Source organism: Sturnus vulgaris, chromosome 14 (assembly GCF_052056855.1).
Source record: "Sturnus vulgaris isolate bStuVul1 chromosome 14, bStuVul1.hap1, whole genome shotgun sequence".
In the NCBI taxonomy this organism is placed as follows: domain Eukaryota; kingdom Metazoa; phylum Chordata; class Aves; order Passeriformes; family Sturnidae; genus Sturnus; species Sturnus vulgaris.
The window spans coordinates 5,772,797-5,793,236 of NC_142256.1; the positions used below are offsets into that span (position 1 = coordinate 5,772,797).

Below are 20,440 nucleotides of genomic sequence, written 5' to 3' on the forward strand. Positions count from 1 at the left end.
TCCAGAGTCCAGCACCAGTCAGCAGGATTTGTGTTTCAGAATTGTAGTTTTCTGGTTCAGAAGAGCCTTCTAATAATGAACTGCATAGCCCACAGCTATTTCAGTTTGGTGCTCTTTCAATAGCACCCAAAATTTCATGATAAATGATGTTTTTTAAATAACTCAGGGTAGGGGAAAAAATAATCACAACCAATCCATCCATTTGCAAGGAAAGGGCTTCCAGTGAACACCTCTGTCATAAAAGAGAGAATAAACAGCAAAGTTCTCCTCTATCACTAAAATTCAGGTTTTGCCACAGAGGCAAAGAGCAGGCAGCAAAGAGCTGAGCCCAGGACGTCACCAACTGATCATTTCCTGAGAGAATAATGCAGCTTTCACATCAAGAACACACAGTTATAGGTCTCTGCAAGAAATTGCCCAGAAACACAATTAGCAGGCAATGTAATTGAACAAATACGTTTTGTGGAAAGGACATAAACTTCAAATTAACCTGAGTGGACTCTGCTGTTGATCACATTTCATTCGAGCTTCAACAGACCCAGCCTCAGACTGAAGGGACACTCAGACCACGTCAAGCTGAGCCAAAGCCTGCACCCTTTATGAACTTTATGAACTTTTATGAGCTTTATGAACACAAAGAAAAAGCTGCTTGCATATTTTTAACTCCACACATTCTATTCGGGATGTCGCTGTTGTTTTGATATTCAAACAATTCTGCCGTGATTTGTTCCACCAGCCCAGCCAGGAGAGCAGTGAAGAGCAGCTGGGGAGGCAGGAGGGGCTGCAGGAAGGTTCTGTGTCCTCTCAGAGCAGGGATGTGTGTGCAGGAGCAGAGCAGAGTCTTGGGGACACCCTGGAAATGCCTCGGGCACCAAAGCTGAGTGCAAGCATCATTCACTGCCTGCACACGGGAATCCTTCCTGCACCTCGGGGTTTGCCAGGGAACCAAAGCATGAAAAATGAAGCTGAACCCTGCCTGCTCCTGTCCCACAGCAGAACAGCACAAACACCTCACTCATGCCCATGCCACACTCACCCCTGTGCCTGCTCAGTTATCTCCCCTGGCTCTCAAAGTGAGAGCCAGCAAGGAGAAAAAACACCACAGCCACAACAACTGCAACCAAAATAAAAAACTGGCATTCGAATGGCTGCACTCGAACAGGAAAACAGCTCCTCAGAGCACCCAGGACCATGTGCCCTCACACTGGTGCCCACCAGAACCCAGCCCAGCAATGCAGCAGCTCCAGCACCCCCCAAAGCCTCCCAGGTTTGTACAACCACAGACAGATTAATAAAACTGACCGAGGATGAAGGAGGACTAAAATAGCTGCTTGCTTTCTTTCTGAAGCCACTGGCAAAAACCAAACCAATTAAAATCATGATCTGAGTCAGTTTTAGTCGATTGTTGGCACCTCGGGCAAAGCCTCAGAGCAGAGCTGCAGTTGGTTTCCAATTTAGCTGTCAGTGAGACAGGGAAGGGGCTCGAGGAGATGAAAGAAGGCATTAATAATGACACAGGCACACAGAGCTTGGTCCACACCACGGGCACAGGATTTGCATCAACTTCCCTCTCCTGTCTGACAGCAAGGCTGGCCCAGGGCAAGAATAAAACCAGGAAGAAAAAAAGAAAAAAAAGAAAAAAAAAAAAAAAAAGGTGCAACGACACATAGTCAATAAAGAATATTTTTTACAAAGCAGTTTAAACCAAATGTTCCCAGAAAAAAATGTTCTCAACGAGCAGATGACAAAAGCACCTCAGAGACCACTGTGGGTGTTTCATGGACAGCAAGTCCTGTCACCTGGGCAAGCAGAGAGGAAAAACTGGGATCATCAACCCCAGCAGAATAAACACACAGCACAAGCTGCTGCGACAGACCATGACCCCTGACACGGGGCTCCAAAGGTAAAAAAAAACCCCAAACGATCAAACAGCAACAACAAAAACAGCACAGAGGACAGAAGTTAAAAATAAGATTCAGCAACGCTGCTTTGCACCAGTGCCTGAAAGGGGAGAGCCTGCAGGGAGCAAAAGCTGCCCTCGCTGTGGGTTTGGGATCACACACAGCTCATCAATCCCAACAGCTCCCACACTGCCTGAGCTGCTCTGGGATCCAAAAACAAGAGCCAGGAACGGTTACAGCTCCATAAATCGAATTAAAAACCTCTATAAATCCCTAAAATCAACTCTATAAATCTCTGAACAGTGATGAGAGACGAGCTGGTTCTGCTGGCCCTGCTCACACACAGGTGATGCTGTGGGAGCCTTGCCCACACTGCCCTGGCCCTTCTGGGCTTGTCCCGTTTTCTGCAGGAAACCCTGGCAAGGCTCATTGCCTTCCAGCTGCAGCCCCAGTGCCCCCCAGCCAGCCCTGCAGGCTCCTGGGGCACCTGGAGCAGCACAATTCACATGTTTGTCACCCCAGCTTGTGGGGACAGACCCCTCAGAGGAACTGCAAAGGGACCACCAGCTCCCAGGGGCAGCCAAGGTGCAGGGAATCATTAATTAGTGAACTTCATTAGCCTACAGAAAGAGGTGGACAACTGAGAGTCTTCGCATTTTGAGGTTCCCATCCTTAAGCTCGTCCCAGATGAAATGATGAAATGTTTCCAAAAGGACTGGCTGGAAAAAGATCAACCTGGATATGAGCAAAGGGCAGTGCTGAAGAGCACAGCACAGAGAGCAGCCTGGCACTACACAGGATGGGAATTCAGCTACCACCACACCAAAAAAAAAAAAAACCAAAAAAACTAAAAATCACGTTCCATTCTTCTAATTCAAAGCCTGTCCCACGCCTTCCTCCTGTGTCTGCACGTTCCTGATCAATTACCTCACGTCAAAGCCTTGCTACACTCACTCCCAGGCTTTAATTGATTTACTCAAGTCAGTGAGCAAGGAATAAATGAGAATATAAATGGGAAATAAAGCTGGGCAGGCTGGGGCAGCCTGCCTCACTGCTGTGGGATTTCAGGAACAAAGGCAGCTCTGGGCTCTTGCCACGGTTTGATTTTAAGCCTGGAACTGGCCGGTGCTCTGAGAGCTGTGCTAGCCCAGCTGGTCAGCAGCTGGCCCAGGGATGGCTCGTGTCAGTGTGGCCAGGGCTGAGAGCCTGCAAGCACAGCCATGCTCCATGGCATCAATAAACTGATCACAGCAGCATTCGAATTTATAAATTTATACAGCATCAGCCATTCCCTCAATACAAAACACAGACATCACACAGCACAGCTGAATACTGAACACAAAATGCACACAAAAATAACATTTCCACGCTCTGGGCTGGTATTTTGACTGGGTCAAAAACCGATGCCACCACCTTTTAAAGACTCTTCATTCACACCATATTTACCAAGGTGTTAACGGTCCTTCAAGACCTTTGAGTCAATAACCCTTATGCTTGTGAATAAAGGCAAAACATAAATAAGGAAAGGATGAAGATAATGCAAGAGACTGAATTCTACAGTGTAATTCCCAAAGCCGAGTTTTGAAGCACAAGGAACCAAAATACAGCAGAACTGGAGAGGCAGCAGCTGCCTTCAGGGACATCCAGGATGGGGCAAAACCTCGAACCTCCCTGCTGCAGCTCCCAGCACCCTCCAGGCAGTCTGTGCAAACTGAACACAGGATTCTGCTCCCTTCCATCCACCAACACCGTTTGCTGCTGCTCAAAGATGAGATTTCAGGACCCAAATCTGTTTCTCTTACATGTTTCAGTCGCTGTTGAACTTGCTGGAATTGCCATGGCAGTTCCTCGACACACACAAACCCCACACTGCAGAACCAAGCCTCAAAATTACAGTTCATTGTAGCAATATTCAGGATTATCTTAGAACACTGATTCAGCACAACCCCACACACACTTTTTATAAGGAGAAAAACTGAAAAAAAAAAAAAAAATAATAAAGGGAGCAAATATTCAAAATATTCATCACAACAGCAGTCAGCACTATGAAATGCAAAGCAGATCACATTTCCACTGAGGATCTGATTCAGCAGGGCTCACACTGAGCAGCACAAATCGCGTTTCAGACCTGCAGGACAGCTCTGGCTCAGCTCTTTGTAAGGTGCCACCCAAATAAACAAGGGTGAGCCATCCGTGGTTATTCAAACCAGGCACAGGGACAGTTGAGAATGCCCAAAGAGCAATAAGAGATCTGACCCAGGAGACAGAAGCACTTTAAGCAAAGCCATTTCAAAGAAGAGTTTCAGTGGGTGCAGATGAATTGGGGGCAGAGATGCTCCCAGGTGTGGGAAGGAAGAGCAGGGCACTGTCAGTGCCACAGGACCCTGGCACAGCACCAGAGCCTGCCAGCTGCTCCCTTTCCTTTACAAACCTTTTGTCACTCTCACACTCCCCCACGCCCAGTGGCTCCTCCTGAAACGCATTTGAGGTGAATTTGTGAGACTCACACGGCATGACAAGAATATCCAGCACTCACTGACAGGGCCCAAACTGAGCACTCCCAGGTTTGGGGTGAATGGAAATAGAGATGTTTGGCACCTGGCAGGACAGATTGTCACATCTGCTCTGCACCATTCCAGGCTGCCAAACCCGAGTGCCTTCACTGCACTTACATCACTGCCAGTTATGCCCATAAATCCCCTCTTCCATGGCATTCCTCAGCTTCCCTGTGCTCTCCAGAGGCTTCCCAAAGCTCAATTTCCATCGTTCAGAGTCTCACACAATTTGCTTTCCCCTGCCACTGCACCACACTTCCCCCCACTTCCATTCTCAGCCTGGCACCTCTTATCCATTCCATAAAGCAATTTAAATTTCATCCTTCATGATCTAATGTGGAGTGAAATAACACCCAGACACTTCCAGACCAAAAGGCACTGACTCGAAACCCTGCCTTTTCTTCAGCTGTTATACAGTTCAAAACCTCTTCCTAACATTGCTCAGAAAAGCCTAACTAATTTTTCTGATCATACTCAAAAGTCTGGCTAAAACATCTCAGTTCTGACAGGAGGCCTTTTCAGAGCAAGGGTGGAACAAGGACAGGGATGGAAAACCTGAAAAAATCTTTTTCCTTCAAACAGCTCCAGTGGGACTCTGCTTTTCCTGAGTAACCTCAAGTTTTGCTCATATCCCAATAGGGAAACAAATTCAAACTTTTAAACCCTGAAAGTTGCCATGAAAAGAACTGACAACTTTCACAGCTCTGCAAAATCCTTTTCTCCTCTACATTCATTAATTGCTGCCACTTAAATTAAGCATCCCCAAACGAGAGCATCTACTGTTCTTAAACGAACTACCAGGGAAAAGAAGTTTTTCTCCTGTGCTCCCTGCTGCTCCCTCCCTGTACAGGAGTCACTGGATCACTGCCTGTAAAGCTTTCACTGCTCTCCATCACCTACTAATGGGATACCCCTGATGAAAAGATTTATTTAGACTAACCCAAACATCCCAGAGATCATGTGATAGAAATTCCTCCCAAGCACACAATCACACAAACAGAACTTGAAAACTGGGGTTTGCACTGATAATCTGGGAAAAAAACAAAAACAACCAAAACCAAAAAAAAACAACATGAAACCCAACCCCAAAACAAAAACCCCAGCCAAGGAACTGCATCTCCAGGGGCTCAGTGCCACAGCTCTGTGTGTCACCAGCCAGGCTCCAGCACCAAAGCTGATATTCCTCCATCAGCCTCCCTGGCCAGGCTGTGTCCTGACCCCAGAGGGTCTGAACAGGTCACACCTCTCCCCAAAAATCTCCTTTCAGCTGCAGATTCTGACATTCTGCTGCTGGAGCCTCCCCACGAGGGGACCAAGAGGAGCTTTGCCATTTGATCTTTTTTGATTTACTTCACTTTGACCACCTTTTATTGAGTTCTGCCACAACAAACGAAACCCAATATCCTTTCCCCAGAAAGCAAACACGGGGCACAGCAGAGCAGATGAAAGTCACTCCAGCTCTCCTTGCCCAATCACTTGAAAGCAGCCTGCTATTTTTGGCCGTCTGAAGGTTCAGTCACTGCTGTGCAAGATGAGAAGAAACGTAAAGCAGAGCACATGACAGAGCTGCTCTGACCGTCCAGCAGCGTGGCTGAGCCCGAGCTCCTTCCCAGCAGGAAAAAAAATAACATTTCCACATCTGCACCACGGGATGGGCTCAGACAAACCCCGGTTCCCTTAGGAAATGCACACCCCTGTGATTCCCAGCAGCACAACTCCCAAAAACACCTCCACATCTTGATTTCACACACCAGGTGCTCCAGCTCTGCACCCCACAAGAAGCGCCGATGGCTTGCAGTGACAATCGGGTCCATCCTGGTTTCTCATTCTGCTGCTGCCCTGGGAGGAACAAAGTGTGAATGACAGCAGCTCGGAGCCCTGTGTGGAACACAATTCCAACGTTTAGCACTGCCCAGGCAGCACTGCAGCACCACTTGGACAAACCGTGTGTGTGAACATAAAAAGTAACTGCACAGAACTCCACAGCAGATGTAAATCCACGGGAAAATGTTTCTGTGTGAGCAATTCGACTGATAATGTGTGGAAGGAAATCCAGCCTCAGGTGCCCGAGCACTGTGGGCAGCAGCAATGAGTGCTGAGGACACGAGGGAAGAGGAAGGAACCCACCACGGGTAAGTGCTGGAAGAACAAAACCAGGAGCTTCTACACAGCTTCACTTCACACGGTGCCACCCAAAATAAAAACCTGCAGAACACTCAGCCAGGTGAGGACTCCCCCGTGATCTGACCCCACTGACACAACAAATTCATCCGAAATTGGGGGGGAACTAAAAGCACAGGTATCGAGCACTGGTTAAATAATTTATTCTTAAAGCAGCCTCGTATCAGTCATGCCAAGCCCCAGGTTGTGAAAAGCACCTAGAGCCTCCCTGGGCCCCAGAGCAGTGATCTCTATAAATACACCCTCATTTCAGCTGCAAGCACCACCAGTGCCCAGGTAACAAAGCACCACCAGCTCGGATTTAGTCAATCCTGAGCTGTGTACATGTAATGCAGCCCAGATCAATGGCAATTCGATTGCTATTTCAGGAATATCTCTTCTTCCCACTTCATTTCTGTCCTCTGCTCCCTCCCACCTCACAGTGATGCTCTAATTATTCAAACAACGTAAGCAGTGTTCAATCCATGCCAGCCCTTTCCTCCTTTAGCACTGACCTTGCCTTATACATCACTCTCACAAAACTAATTAAGTGGAGAACAGTCTCACTTTACACTCTCTTCATGAAAAGAGCTGAATTGCTACCTGCCCGAGGGTGCAATTCAAATTATTTTTGTCTTCATTTCACTCGGCAACACAATACAAATATTGAGCACAAACCCAGGCCGGGCAATTCAAGGAAACCCTTTACCCAAGATACCACACACAAAAATAAAAGGATTACTGTAAATAACATAGATAATACAGCTGTCTCATTTCGGTTTTTAACATGTATTTTCATGTAAGCTTGACCAAGACACGTTTTGGTAAAAGCAGGGAATTTTGTTAGGTCAAATGAGGGAGCTGAGCAAAGGAAAACAGCTTGGGCTACACGAGCCCTAGAGCCAGGCTCAGCTAAGAGGGACAGGAGGGGTAAAAAACCTTCAGTCCCACCGAGGAGATGTGAAACCACAGAACACAAAAATCCTGCTCTGAAAACGCCCAGCTAGAGGCTGTCCAGGATGGGAGGCTTGTCCTCTCTCCGGGTTACAAACGTTTTGTTTGCACACAGGACACCTCCAGATTTACAGAGGATTTTATAAAAGCAGGGATTCACTGCTTGCAGGAGATGGAGGGGCAGGACTGGCCCTGTGGTCACCCCTAAGGAAGTGCTCATCCACCTGTGAGCTGTGCCTTCAGCACACAGCGACGAACACAAGCAGAAAATGAACATTTCTTGACCCGAGGCCACCCTGCAGCACCAACTCCCAAAGCACAGGGGTAAGACAGAGCCTTGCAGGACATGCCAGTAAATGGCACAAACACAGGAAATGACACAAATACAGTAAATGGCACCAGTGTAGTTAATGACAGAAATGCAGTTAATGACAGAGATACAGCAAATGGCACCAATGCAGGAAATGACAGAAATGCAGTTAATGGCACAAAGACAGTTAATGACAAGTGCTGGGGTGGCCACAGAGCCCAGATGCCAGCAGCCCAAGCCGTGCAGGTTCTCCTTTATCTGCTGCTGCTCCTCCCTTTGCAGCAATGCTCTGTGGGGCTGCTCACCCTCCAGGCTTCATCTGCCTCCGAGATTTTACTTTGAAGATGAGATTTGGCATCTGCCAAGAAGCAACTATTATTATGTTTTCCTCTAGAAACAAAAAAAAGATGACTTTTACTGCCTTCAACATGGACAGCAGCCACACAGGAACCAACGCTGTGACAAACCCCAGAGCCTGTCCCTGAAAATCCTGTCTTGCTGTGGATTTCCTCAACGCTGAAAATCATTCAAGAGCATCAGGAATGTGCTGGCATTTGGCTCTCAAGACTGCTTCCACTTTTTAGTTGCTGACGTTTTATCAACATATGTGAGAGGCCACCGTCTTGGGATTGAGAGGGAAGGATATTTCTTTTTAGAAGAGTTACTGTCGTTTGTGGCAGCCCCAGATCATGAGTCAGAACAGGAGGGAGTTACTGTAAATATTCCTCTCATGGGCACATTAACAACCACCCACTAATGAGAGGCAGTGGCTCAGGCAGGCACAGAGAAGGCACTGGGAGCTGCAGCATCACAGCCAGGGTGGGACAGGGCACAGGCACATCCCCTGTCCGGTGGGCATGCAGGAACCTGAGCAAGGTGAAATCTGGAACCTCGGACAGGAGACTCACGGATTTCTAGCGTGCAGCGAGCAAAACAAAAGCCTTGTGTTCAGTGCTCGTTCTCTGGTGCCATTCACTGTTTATAACACGGACACAAGTTGTGATGAGCCAGTCAATAGCACCAATTGACCACGAAAAGACCCAATCTGCTGCTGGCAAACATCTGCCTGGACGGATCCCCAAGCTCCTACCCCAAACCACAGCTGCTGCTCAAGTTTGGTGAGGATTTGGGGCTGAAAGGCAGAAGATCTGGCACCCAAATTCCTGACAAAAAGACAAAGGAACGCCTGCCTGTGACCCGAGCTGGCCAAGCAGCACTTGAGGCACTGTGCTCCCTTCCCCCTTCCCAGCCAGGGCTGCACTTGCTGCTAATTTTGATTCTGTGGACTCAGACCAAGACGTGGTCAGCTTACACTCTGCTCCTCCTCAGTCTCTCAAGTAAGTTACATTCTCATGATTCAGTACTATAGAAATATAACTGTTGAGATCAGCTTCTTTATTTTTGTCAGCTTTTCTCCAGACCTTTCAATCATAAGCTGCATTATACTATATTCCTATAAAGCCAGGAAAAGCAGTAATAGATATCTCAAAATTCTGACTTCTATTTTTCCTGCCAAGTGATTTCTCTAAGTGCTTTGTTTTCTGCTGTCACTGAATTAGAATAGTACCTGTACTTCCAAAGTCTTCACTGTTACTGTCACTATTTCAACACACTCTTCTCAGATTAGAAGCTTTCAGCTTCAAAAGTGCTCCTGTTTTGCTTTCTGTGGAAGAAAATACACTCTGCATTTTCTCACTGCTTATGGCTGAGGTGACAAAAGCTGTCCAAGTTCCTCATGGTGACAGGAAAAGATCCCCCTGCACCTGCTTCGATGGGGAAGCCAAGAGTACACAATCCCCTTAGCAAAAAGAAAAACAAATGCAGATGAATCCATTCCTCAGATTAAGTCTGAGACTCTCTGCTCCAGCTCCTGACTTTGCCCAGAGCAGCCACACAAATTTCACAGCAGCCTCTGGAAGGAGCCTGGCTGTGACAGCAGCCAGCACGAGCCCTCCAAGGCCCAGGGCTTGCAGCACATCTCAGCTCCCTCTGCAGTGCCCAATATTCTCCCACTGCCCCCCAGACCGCCCCCAAATAGGAAATAAAGAGCATGTAATTCAGAACAGGTTACGGGGGTACAGCCCCAGGGACCCATGGGGACACTCCATGCACTGTGCCCGAAGTGCAAGGCACAGACTTTTGGGGAAAGTGCCCTGGCACACCTGAGGCTCTGGGCACAGCTCCTGGCAGAACAAGAACCTGCCTGGTGGGAACTGCTCTGCTGGGCTGGGAATGCACCTGGGGCACGTCCTGAGCACAGAGCTGCTCCCAGTCCAACCATCAGAGACCAGTGCTGGGCTGGGAATGCACCCAGAGCTGCCCCCAACCCTCAGTGACCACGGAGGGAGGCTGAGCTGTTCTTCTCCAGGCTCTCACATTGCTGCTGCCCCCGGGCACAGTGAGGAGAGCTGCAGCTCAGCTCTCCTTAGGGGTAGGAATGAGCCAAGACACAGACTCATGCACCAACACAAAAAGGGTCCTGGTGAATTCCCATGACAGCTTATCCACCCTGACTCCAACTCATCACAGAGTGACTGCAGCAAACCCCCAGAGCAGGTTTCCTCTGACTGAAGGCAGGTTATTTCTTGCTGGGTTCTGACTGCAAGTATCAGTCTGCAGACTCTGACCACAAGCCTTCACCTCACCCAACTCTGACTGCAAGCATCGAGCACAGAGTGTGCTTGCAGACCCCCACTGACCCCACAGCATTCCTTCAGCACCTTCAGGGTGTACCTGCAGACCCCCACTGACCCCACAGCATTCCTTCAGCACCTTCAGACCCCCACTGACCCCACAGCATTCCTTCAGCACCTTCAGGGTGTACCTGCAGATCCTTATTAACCTCACAGCATTCCTTCAGGTCCTTGTTCCTCAGGGCTCTTCCACCTCCTCCAGTTCCTCTGCCTCAGGCTCCCCTAACCAGCCCACCCACTCCTTTTACCACATTTCTCTTTATTAGTCACAGCTCTGACCCATTAAGGGCAAGGCTATTCTTTGGTAATTAGTACAACCGTGACTGTCAAGGGCAAGCTCACCTGGAATCTCATCTTCTACACCTACACGGAGGGACAGGACACCTGTCCCAGGGCAGAGGGGACAGGCTGCTCCCTGGAACCAGCCTGGAGCAGCAGCACAGCCCGTGTGCCTTTGGGAGGGCACCTGGGCTCACAGCACCCTGCACCTCACACAGCCTGAAAAGGCAGGGAGGAGGGGAAATCAATGCCATCACCTGCCATAATCTTACAGGTACACACTCCCAGTTAATGCAGCATCCTGCAGAAAGTAAAGCTGCACATCCCTGACTTTGTTCTGTTAATCCATGAGCTTTGTTTAATATTAGGGTAGATAATTCTCCAATGTCCACAGCCACTTTTAAAAGCAGGCAGACAATTAATACACAGCCATCACTGGGCTTTCTAGGCAGGATTACAAGAGGGACCAGCACACTCTACAGCACGCAGTTACTCTCCTCTTTGGCTTCAGAAAAAAAGTTGAAAAACCTGAACAATTTTAATTAAAAATAGATTTTGATACTTCTGTAACAGAACTCCACTGACACCACCCCAAACTTTACAAAAGCATAATTTAACTGCAACCATCCACTGCAAGGCAGTTAACCTGCTCCAGATTGTGTTTATTCCCACCAAAATCCATGGCCTTTCAAGGCTCTGTACAAAACAGTTTTTTCTAAAAAGACCCAGCCCAAAAGCCAATTGAAGAAAGTCTTTCAACAACTTCCACAGCACAGCTCCTGCATTTGGGCTGAACGCGGCTCTCCCCAAATTCTGTCCAGAACTACAGCCAGGTGTGACCTCAGGTGTGACCCTGCAATGCCCAGGGAAGGTGCAGCACTAAGAAAAGTGGCACAGCTCTCACTGAGAAGCATTCCTCGTTTTTTAGGCAAACATCAGCCTGGGACACCTGCATTTACAGCAGGTATTGAAACCACATCCTGTTACCTTACAGAATGGGTACAGCAACCAGCACCACAATAAACTACTCATATAAAATCATATTAAATAAAACACAAAACATGATTATGTTGTTCTTTGAAAGAGGGGTTAACTAACCCAAAACCACACAGGTTTTTCTCTCAGGACTCCAGTGCCACAGTACAACTGCAGGAAAATGCAGGAAATGGTATCCCATCCCTTCCAGACAAATTACTGATTTATGGTATAAAAAACCCCAACCAAACCAAAAAAATCGAACAGAAACCCACCCATCACTGCCTGGATTTACTGTGGCTGGAGCCAAGTTAAACATTGCCATTCAAGAGTATTAACACTTGAAATCACCAAAAGAGAATTCAGGTGGCTCAGAGGAAAAATCATTTCCTATTTTCATCTACAACTCAAGAGGCTGAAGACAACCACGCAGTCCATAGATGAGCTCCGTCTCCGGAGCCTTCCTAAAAACCCAGGTTTTTAGATTTCCCAGGTGCTACCCGTGACTCACAAAGCACCTCACACATGCACCAGCCCCTCCTGCTGCACCTAAAGCTTCCTCCTCGCTCGGAGAAAACGCAGCAAAGTTTGGATGTGAGCTCGGGGAGCAGCTCCTGGAAGCAGAGGAGCACCAAGAGCTTTTACTGGGAGCCGGGGAATATTCCCCTCCTGGTACCCTGGCAGCACTGACATCACAGCCTCGCATCCCTGACTCATGACACACAAACGCCTTTGTCCCACCGGGCTCCAACTGCCTGCACGGCAATTTCTGACACCAGTGTGTCATTAAAACTTGTCATCGCAGCACAAAATGGAAAACGTAAGCTGGATTTTTTTTAAAAAAACAAGTTTTGGGGCAAGCAGAGCGTAAGTATGGCAATTTCTGTTTGTTGACGGTTGTAACACGGTTCTAAATCATGCAAAATAATTCCTCAAAGGCGGGAATCTTTTGTTCTGCACCGCTTAATAAATTATTTAAAGCGCAATACAGCGAGGAAGGCCACCATGGAAGAAAATCAAAAACAACTCAACTTCAATGAACATAATGTAAAGGCAAACCATATTTATCCAGAAAATAGTAAGGTTTTGCAATGCATCTAAGGAGTGAAGTTGGTTGTGTTGCTGAGAAAAAAAAATGTCATGCAAACGCTAAGGATTTGGACATGAGACAGAACATAGTAAGTAGGGGAAAGACAGAGTTGGGGAAAAAACTCACAGGAAAAGAAAAGAAAAGAAAAGAAAAGAAAAGAAAAGAAAAGAAAAGAAAAGAAAAGAAAAGAAAAGAAAAGAAAAGAAAAGAAAAGAAAAGAAAAGAAAAGAAAAGAAAAAAGAGAAAAAAGAAAAGGCTTTGCAAAGTGTTAAACATAAATTTTCAAAATCATGAAACCGAAAAGCTTTTTATCAAGATATAAAGGCTGTATTGTTTTGACTCGGCCTCTCAGGCTGCCAACAAAGTGAGCGACAGGGAAGTGTCCCACTCGGTTTTACAGCACCGGTGAATATTGAGGAGGTTTTGGTGCTTCGGGGACGCCCGGTCAGAGACCACACACGGGGGTGCGGGGACCACCGGGGACACCGGGGGGACACCGGGGGGACAGCAGGTACCGGGGGACAGCGAGCCTTGGGGGACACCGGGGGGACACCGAGTCCGGAGGGACAGCGGGCACCGGGGACACCGAGGGGACACCGAGGGGACACCGTGGGACAGCGAACCATGGGGACAGTGAGCACCGGAGACAGCGAGCCCGGAGGGACAGCAGGCACCGGAGACACCGGGGGGACACCGGGGGGATACCGAGCACCGGGGACACCGGGGACAGCGAGTCCGGAGGGACAGCGAGCACCGGGGACACCGGGGGGACACCGAGCCCCGGGGACAGCGAGCCCCGCACCGCCCGCAGCCCGACCGGGGATGGGCACGGGGGGACACGGACACTGCCACTGCCACCTGTGCCACCCCGGCAGGGTCCCCCATACCCCAAAAGGGACCCCCATACCCCAAAAGGGACCCTGTACCCCGGCACGGACCCCCCGCAGCCCCGGCCGTGTCCCCGGCGCGGGCAGCCCGGCACCGCACGCCCCCCGCACGGCGGGCCCGGGGCGAAGCGGGCCGGGGAAAGCCCCGTGCCCAGCCCCGGTGCCGGTCAGCCCCCTCCCCGTGTCTCCATGGCGATGTCTCCCCGCAGCCCCGAGCACCCCCGGCCCGGCCCGGAGCCGCTCCCTCGCTCGCTCCCGGCGGGGCCCGGGGGGCTCCGGTGCCGCATTGAGCGGCCCCGCAGCCGTGCCGGGTGCCCGGGGTGCCGTGGGTGCCGTGGGTACCGTGGGTGCCGTGGGTGCCGGGCACGGTGCCGCCGCTCCCTCCCGAGCCGGGTCCCCCCGGACCGGCGCTGCCCCCCGAGCCGTGCCCCCCTCCCGGCCCGGTAAGGTCGGTGCTGCCCGCGGTCGGGCCGGGGAACGAGCCGGGTACGGGGGCGGCTGCGCCTGCCTTACCCTTGGAAGCATCTTTCTCTTCTTTGGGCTTGATCACCTTCCCGCTCATAGACCCCAGCTTGGGTGGGAAAATCCCCGGGAGCGTCGCGAATTCCGGCTGGACCCAAAGGAACGTGGGGCGGGGGGCAGCGTGCGTGCGGGTGGGGGATCCTCCACGCCGAAAAGGCAGAAAGAACAGCGGGAGAAGGGGAAGGGGAAGGGAACGAGGAGCCGGCGAGCTGCCCGCTCCCCGGCGCGGAGCCTCGGAGCCTGCGGGAGCGGAGCGGGGAGCGGGGGGCTCCGGCAGCCGCAGCACCGAGCCCCTGCGCCGCTCGCCGTGCCGGAGACAAAAGCGATATTCCCTGAGCCTGCCCGGCCCCGGCCCCCTCCTTCCCCCGCCTCCCCCGCTCTGCCTCCCCTCCCCGGGGCCAGCGAAGCGCAGCTGGTCCTGCAAGTCCCACCGAGCGGGGGAGGGGGGTTCCGTCACTTGGGGGGGGGCTGTCTGCTTGGGTGTGTTGGGTTTGGGTTTTTCTCTTTTCGCATCCTCCCCTAATAATAATGGGATGGAGCAGCAGAGCTGCAGCCGCGGATAGGAGGAGGAGGAGGAGGAGGAGGAGGACGCGAGTCCCCGTCACTGCAGAAGAGGCGGCAGGTTTACGCTGGCGGCAGCGAGCGGGGCTGGGGGCAGATCCAGCGGGGCTGGGGGGCAGATCCAGCGGGACTGGGGGCAGATCCAGCGGGACTGGGGGGCAGATCCAGCCCCCCGGCTCCAGCACCCCCTCCCCATCGCCCGCACCGGGGTCCATTAAGCGGGCCCGGAGGAAGGATCGGGGGGAGCACGCATCCCGCTGCCCCCCGGGGATGGAGCGATGCCCAGGGCGGAGCGGGGCTGTCCCCGCTCGGGGGCCGCTGCCACCCCCGTGCCGAGCGCGGCTCTGCCCGTGGGGGCCCCCCAGGCTGTTGGTGCCATCGGGGGAGAGCAGAGCGCCGGCCGGGCACGGGGGGCAAAGGGGGATTCACAGGGGCAAAGGGGGACCGGGTTCCCGTTCACAGGGGCATGGGGGGCACAGGGGGACGGGGGTCAGAGGGGGACCGGGTTCCAGTTCAGAGAGACAAGCGGGGCACAGGGCATTGGGGGCACAGAAGGACCGGGTTCCCGTTCACAGGGACACGGGGGGCACAGAATGACCGGGTTTCAGTTCCCAGGGGCACGGGGGGTTCACAGGGCACGGGGGGCACAGGGAATCGCGTTCCCAAAGCAGCGAACGCTCAGCGCTGCCGCCCAGCCCTGCTGCCCTGGCCCGGCTCTCACCCCCTCCCTCCCGCCGCTCCGTCCCCTCGGGGAGCAGGACGGGACCCCCGAGAGCTGGCAGAGCCCCTCACCTGGACTAGAGCGCCGTGTCCCGCCCCCCTCCTCCCCCTGGCCCCGTTCTCCTCGGCGGGGCAAAACTTCCTCAGCCGGGGCCGCCGTGGTGCCGGGAGAAACCCGATGCACCCTTGGAGCCCAAAATAAATCACCGGGAAGGGCGAGCGGTGCAGTGCCGGGGGAACCCTCGGGGCTCCTCCTGCCCCCCCTCCCCACGGCCGGAGGGACCTTTAGGGGCGGGGGACAGGAGGGATTTCTGCGGGAGCAGGAGGGAGCCGGGCAGGGCTGGCAGCCCGGGCAGTGCCCTCCGTGCCCCGCTGCCCGCCGGGGGTCCCCGGCACAGCAGCAGCAGCATTCCCTATTTTTAGTGGGGCCGAATTCCTGCCCGGCACCGTCCCCTGCTGCAGCCGTGCAGGGACAGCTGGGGACAGCTCGGCTTTCCAGCCCCTCCTGCCCTGCCCCTGCCGCCGTGTCCTCGCTCAGAACAGCCCATGAGTGAGTGAGTGAGACAGAGAGTGAGTGAGTGAGTGAGTGAGTGAGTGAGTGAGTGAGTGAGTGAGTGAGTGAGTGAGTGAGTGAACACGGCTGGGGTGGAATCTCATCCTGCACACACCAGGCTGCAGAGCAGCTGCAGGTCGGGGTGTGGGGGCTGCTCAAGCCCAGAATCAGCAGTGGGGTGACAGTCCTGCCTCCAGTGGCTTTGCTCTGCACAGGACTGCTGGGGAAATGGGGAAGTCACCACTGCTGGAGGTGTTCAAAACCACAGAGATGTGGCACTGAGGGACATGGCTTAGGGGTGAACGTGGGAGTGCTGCCTAACACATGTGCTGATCTCAGAGGCCTTTCCCAATCAGAATGACTCCAGGATTCACTAAGCCCTGTGACGATAGTGCAGATGCAGAGCTCTCCCTGTAAGTCTATTTCACACAAACCTCTTCTGTTCTTTGTTTTTTAACACAACAGACTGTCCAGGGGGTTAAAAACCTGGTCATTTTCTTGTCTGTCTCTCCAAACAGGGACCACTGAATCCAGAGAGCTGGCAGTGAAATGGGGAAGGAGAGATTCTCTGTTTCAGCTGAGCCAGCACTGTCAGGAGTAGCTGATGAACCCCAGCAAGGAGATTTCAGCTGCCCAATACAACTCGGAGCTGATTTCCAAAGGCACTTGCAGTGTCTTTGCTGAGAGTCAGTGACAGTTCCCACTTCTGGTCTGAGATCTTTCCAAGCCCAAATGTCACTGATAAACACTGTGCTAGTGCTGACAGCGAGCCTGCCTTACCTGAGCCACTCTCATCTTTGCCAGGACCTGTTCAATTCTGCAGGAATAGTTATTACACTGTAAAATGAGTCCCACACACTCAAACTTACTGCACTGGAAGGGGGCAGCAGCCCAGCAGGTTGTGGAAGAATTGGACCAGCTGGTGGGCAGAGGGAGCTTACCCTGCTGTTTTAAAATGAGTTCATTTTTCCCCTTACTAGTTTTCAGGGCTTAGAAGTGTCAGTTAAAACAGTAATAAAATATTGTGTTGTGCATGGCAAATACAAGGGGATTTGCATGAAGGCTTATTGCAGTCCAGCTACAGTTTGCACAGCCTTTAATTTGAGAGCTGCCTTGGTGGCTGGAGTACCCTCGTGGAGATGCTGTCTGTGGTCAGGGTGCTGACTTCTGTCCTCAGATTCCCTCATCACCTCCTCACTTTGAAACGAGCATCCCTGGATTTTAGGGGAATCACTTCAGGTCTGGCTTTGCAACAGAATTTCTTCAACTCACTAATATTTAAACGTGAATCTGAGCCTCGGTGTCTTGGTACATCACTTCCCCACTATAGTAGGGGAAATTGTCACCTCCTTGATTTCCAGCTCCAGCCCTGGAAGCTGAGAAGTGCTCGGATGCTGTGGTGGCAAAAGTGATTCACAACAACTGCACAGCAAGGCAGGCTCAGGCAGAAACCTCCCCACACATGGCCCTGACAGGGATCCTGAACCTCTCACTGACAGCATTCTCCGAGTTTCTGAGTTTACAGCAATTTCTGCGCCTCCAGGTGAATCAGGTAGCCAGAGGAAGAAGATTCAGTGAAGTTTAGTACAAAGAAACCTGAAGTGTCCGTGTAAATAGTGTTTAGGTGTTCCCTGGGTGCCCTGGGAGGGTTTAAATCCAAGACAGCCCTTGCCGGGGGGAGCACGATGTAAAGTCAGTAAATTGTGGTAATTACACACCTTTAGCGTGCTCCCGAGGCTGGATGGAGTCTTAAGCCGAGTGGCAGCAAGCCAGGCAGCACAAATGGCTGGAGCATCATCTGTACCCTTGTATGGTGCCTGAGCTCTCCTTCCCAGAGGGACAAACACGAGTGCCCCAGGCACAGCAAGGCTCCCAGGCTGCGGTGTGAAGTGAAACCCGAGGCTTCTGCAGCAGCCACACACACACAGAGCTCAGGTTTGGGTTCCCTGAACGCTCCCAGCTCGGGGTGGCTCTTGGGGAGCAGGCTCAGCTGAGCTGCACGGAGCTGTGCCTCTGCTCAGGGCATTTATTCCCCCAGAAACATCTCCCACGAGGTTCTGCCCTGCCTCAGTCAAGTATCACTTAACAATCTGAGACTGTAAAGCCTAAGTGCTTTTAGACAGCAAAACTCTGCTGCTTAACGTGCAGCAGCTGTGTGGTCTGTCTATAAAACACACACTCGAGTCATGAACATGCTTTTCCTGCCCTTGTAAAATATCTACAGAGACATATATCCCCTGAGGAGCTTTGGAACTCACACAGATACAGCAGTGACATCCTCAGTGTGCTTTTCCCTTGGTTCTTTGGCTGATTCTCAGGTTGAAATTTTCTCTTTTCTGTAGTCAGGGGTTTGTAAAAGGTCCAGATTCTGCTCTTTCACATTGCAGGAATCTTATATTGTGCCTTTAAAGCTTTGTCACGATGGCTCCTGGTGTGTTCCCAGTTAATTCTGAAGTAAAACTCTCCCTACATTCAGGCAGAGCAGGATTACATTAAAGATTCCAGACATGATAAAGTCTCACTAATGCAAGTACTTAATCCTCATTCCAATTTATAGTTCAATATTCATACTGGCATCTCGAGGTATCTATTCAATGTTGATAAAACAAGCAAGGCATGTGTCTGCTTTAGTAGCCAGTGTTTTGCAGTGTTGTGCCTGTAAAATCAGCCCGAAGAAATCCATTGCACATTTCCCTATTTCCTGGCCTACCACTGCTTCAGCTGGAATGCCAAATTTCTGTACTAGCAGCTGTGTGTTACAATAACAGCCAGGAGGATTTACAGGTGAGATAAACACTAAACTCATGGCCAAAGCACAGCCTGTCCCCGAGCAGTTCCTGTTCCAATGGATGTTCCATTTGGCCCCCAAATTATTTTTACCATTCCTCTTCCTAAGCACTCTCAAGCACTGCACAGAAGATCTTTTCTGGGCAGACAGCTTGCTGTGCACAATCTTCCTCCTTCTGATTGCCAAAACCCAACTGCTACACACAAATAGAGTTCCAGCTAATGGATGGCACCGAGATTGCACTTTCATTTCTCTAAGTAATTCAGTCTGAGCCACAGAGATGCCTTAGAAGATCCAAGTGGGAAGGGACAGTGATCACACATCCCATGGAGTGCCAGGTCCCACTGCTCCATCCCTGCCCTCCTCAGCAGGACAGGACAGAAAATCAAACAAAAGTCTCATGGTTGGGATAAAGACAGGGACAGATCACTCACCAATTACTGCCACGGGAAAAACAATTAATTCAATGTCTTACAAGTCAAATGAGAAGGAAAAACCAAATCTTGAATACCTGCAAAAGAAGTTTCCTATCTTAAAATCCTACCCAGATCACCTCTAACAGGTGCCTGCTTGCCTGCCCTCCTCTGAGGTTGCCCCTCTCCTCAAGTTTGATGAATTGCAACAGTTTAAGAATTCTCCTTGGCACCAGCAGCATCTCCCTGACTGCAGAACCTCCAGCCGTGCAATAACCATTTATCAGCACTGAAAAATGGCCCTGGGGAGCAGTGACAGGGCTTTCAGTGTGATAGGGCAGTAAAGGAGCACCTTTCCCTTTCCTTTCTTCTTTCACCTTCCCTTCCCTTTCATCTTTCCCTTCCCTTTCCCTCTCCTTTTCCCTGTCCCTTCAGCTCACCCAGCCCTGCCCGTGTTTGCACACATTCACTCACACAAAGCAGCCAGGGTGGGTCCTGGCAGAAGTTTAAGATTACTTAAAAGAAAAACGGAAAGACATCAGAAACTCACCTTAAAAGAAAGTTCGAAGAGTTGCAAGGAGCCCCCAGTGTGTAAGACAAGATATATTCTGCTAATTTGAACATGCTCTCCCACAGCAAGCAGCACTAGAACTGTGCAGCTACAAAATAAGTTGTTTCCTCTGACATGAGCCTATTATCCCTATTACTTTTGTTCTTTTCCTCCAGGGAATTGCCTTCTCTAAAACTCTGTGCACTTCATCCCATTGCCTCGGTTCTTTTTAACTTGCAGCAATTTAAAGCAGCATCGGATGGAATTTTTTTCTGTCATTTTCTTCACTCAGACACGATTTAGGCTCAGCCCTCACCCAGGATCAGAAGATGAAGCTCACCCGTGTTACCCTGAGCACTTCTGCACCATTTCTCCTGTTTCCTTGGGTCGTGACCCTCTGGTCATGCCATGTGTCCCCAGCTTCCCCTTCATTTCCAGCTGAGCTGAGCTTGCAGTACCCCATAAACCTCTCAATGTCTTCATCAGATGGCAGCTGGTATTTATGTGTCAACCAAGTTTTGGTCTCGAT

At 51.1% G+C, this 20,440-nt stretch overlaps 1 protein-coding gene and 1 long non-coding RNA gene across 3 annotated transcripts in view; one reads left to right on the forward strand and one right to left on the reverse strand.

The window, feature by feature from the left end:
* Nucleotides 1-14,839, reverse strand: part of FGF13 (fibroblast growth factor 13) — a 160,965-nt gene extending 146,126 nt beyond the window's left edge. The window contains exon 1 of one of the 2 annotated variants that reach the window (XM_088173410.1): nucleotides 14,318-14,839. In XM_088173410.1, coding sequence (XP_088029536.1) covers nucleotides 14,318-14,366 — 49 coding nt within the window. In that variant the 5' untranslated portion in view covers nucleotides 14,367-14,839. The remainder of the gene's footprint in view (nucleotides 1-14,317) is intronic. The other variant, XM_014885011.2, reaches the window with a different exon arrangement.
* LOC148222120 (uncharacterized) lies at nucleotides 14,737-17,672 on the forward strand. The gene is made up of 3 exons (XR_015806886.1): nucleotides 14,737-14,948; nucleotides 16,376-16,573; nucleotides 16,679-17,672. It is a non-coding gene; the product is annotated as an uncharacterized LOC148222120 (long non-coding RNA).
* Nucleotides 17,673-20,440: the final 2,768 nt, after the last annotated feature.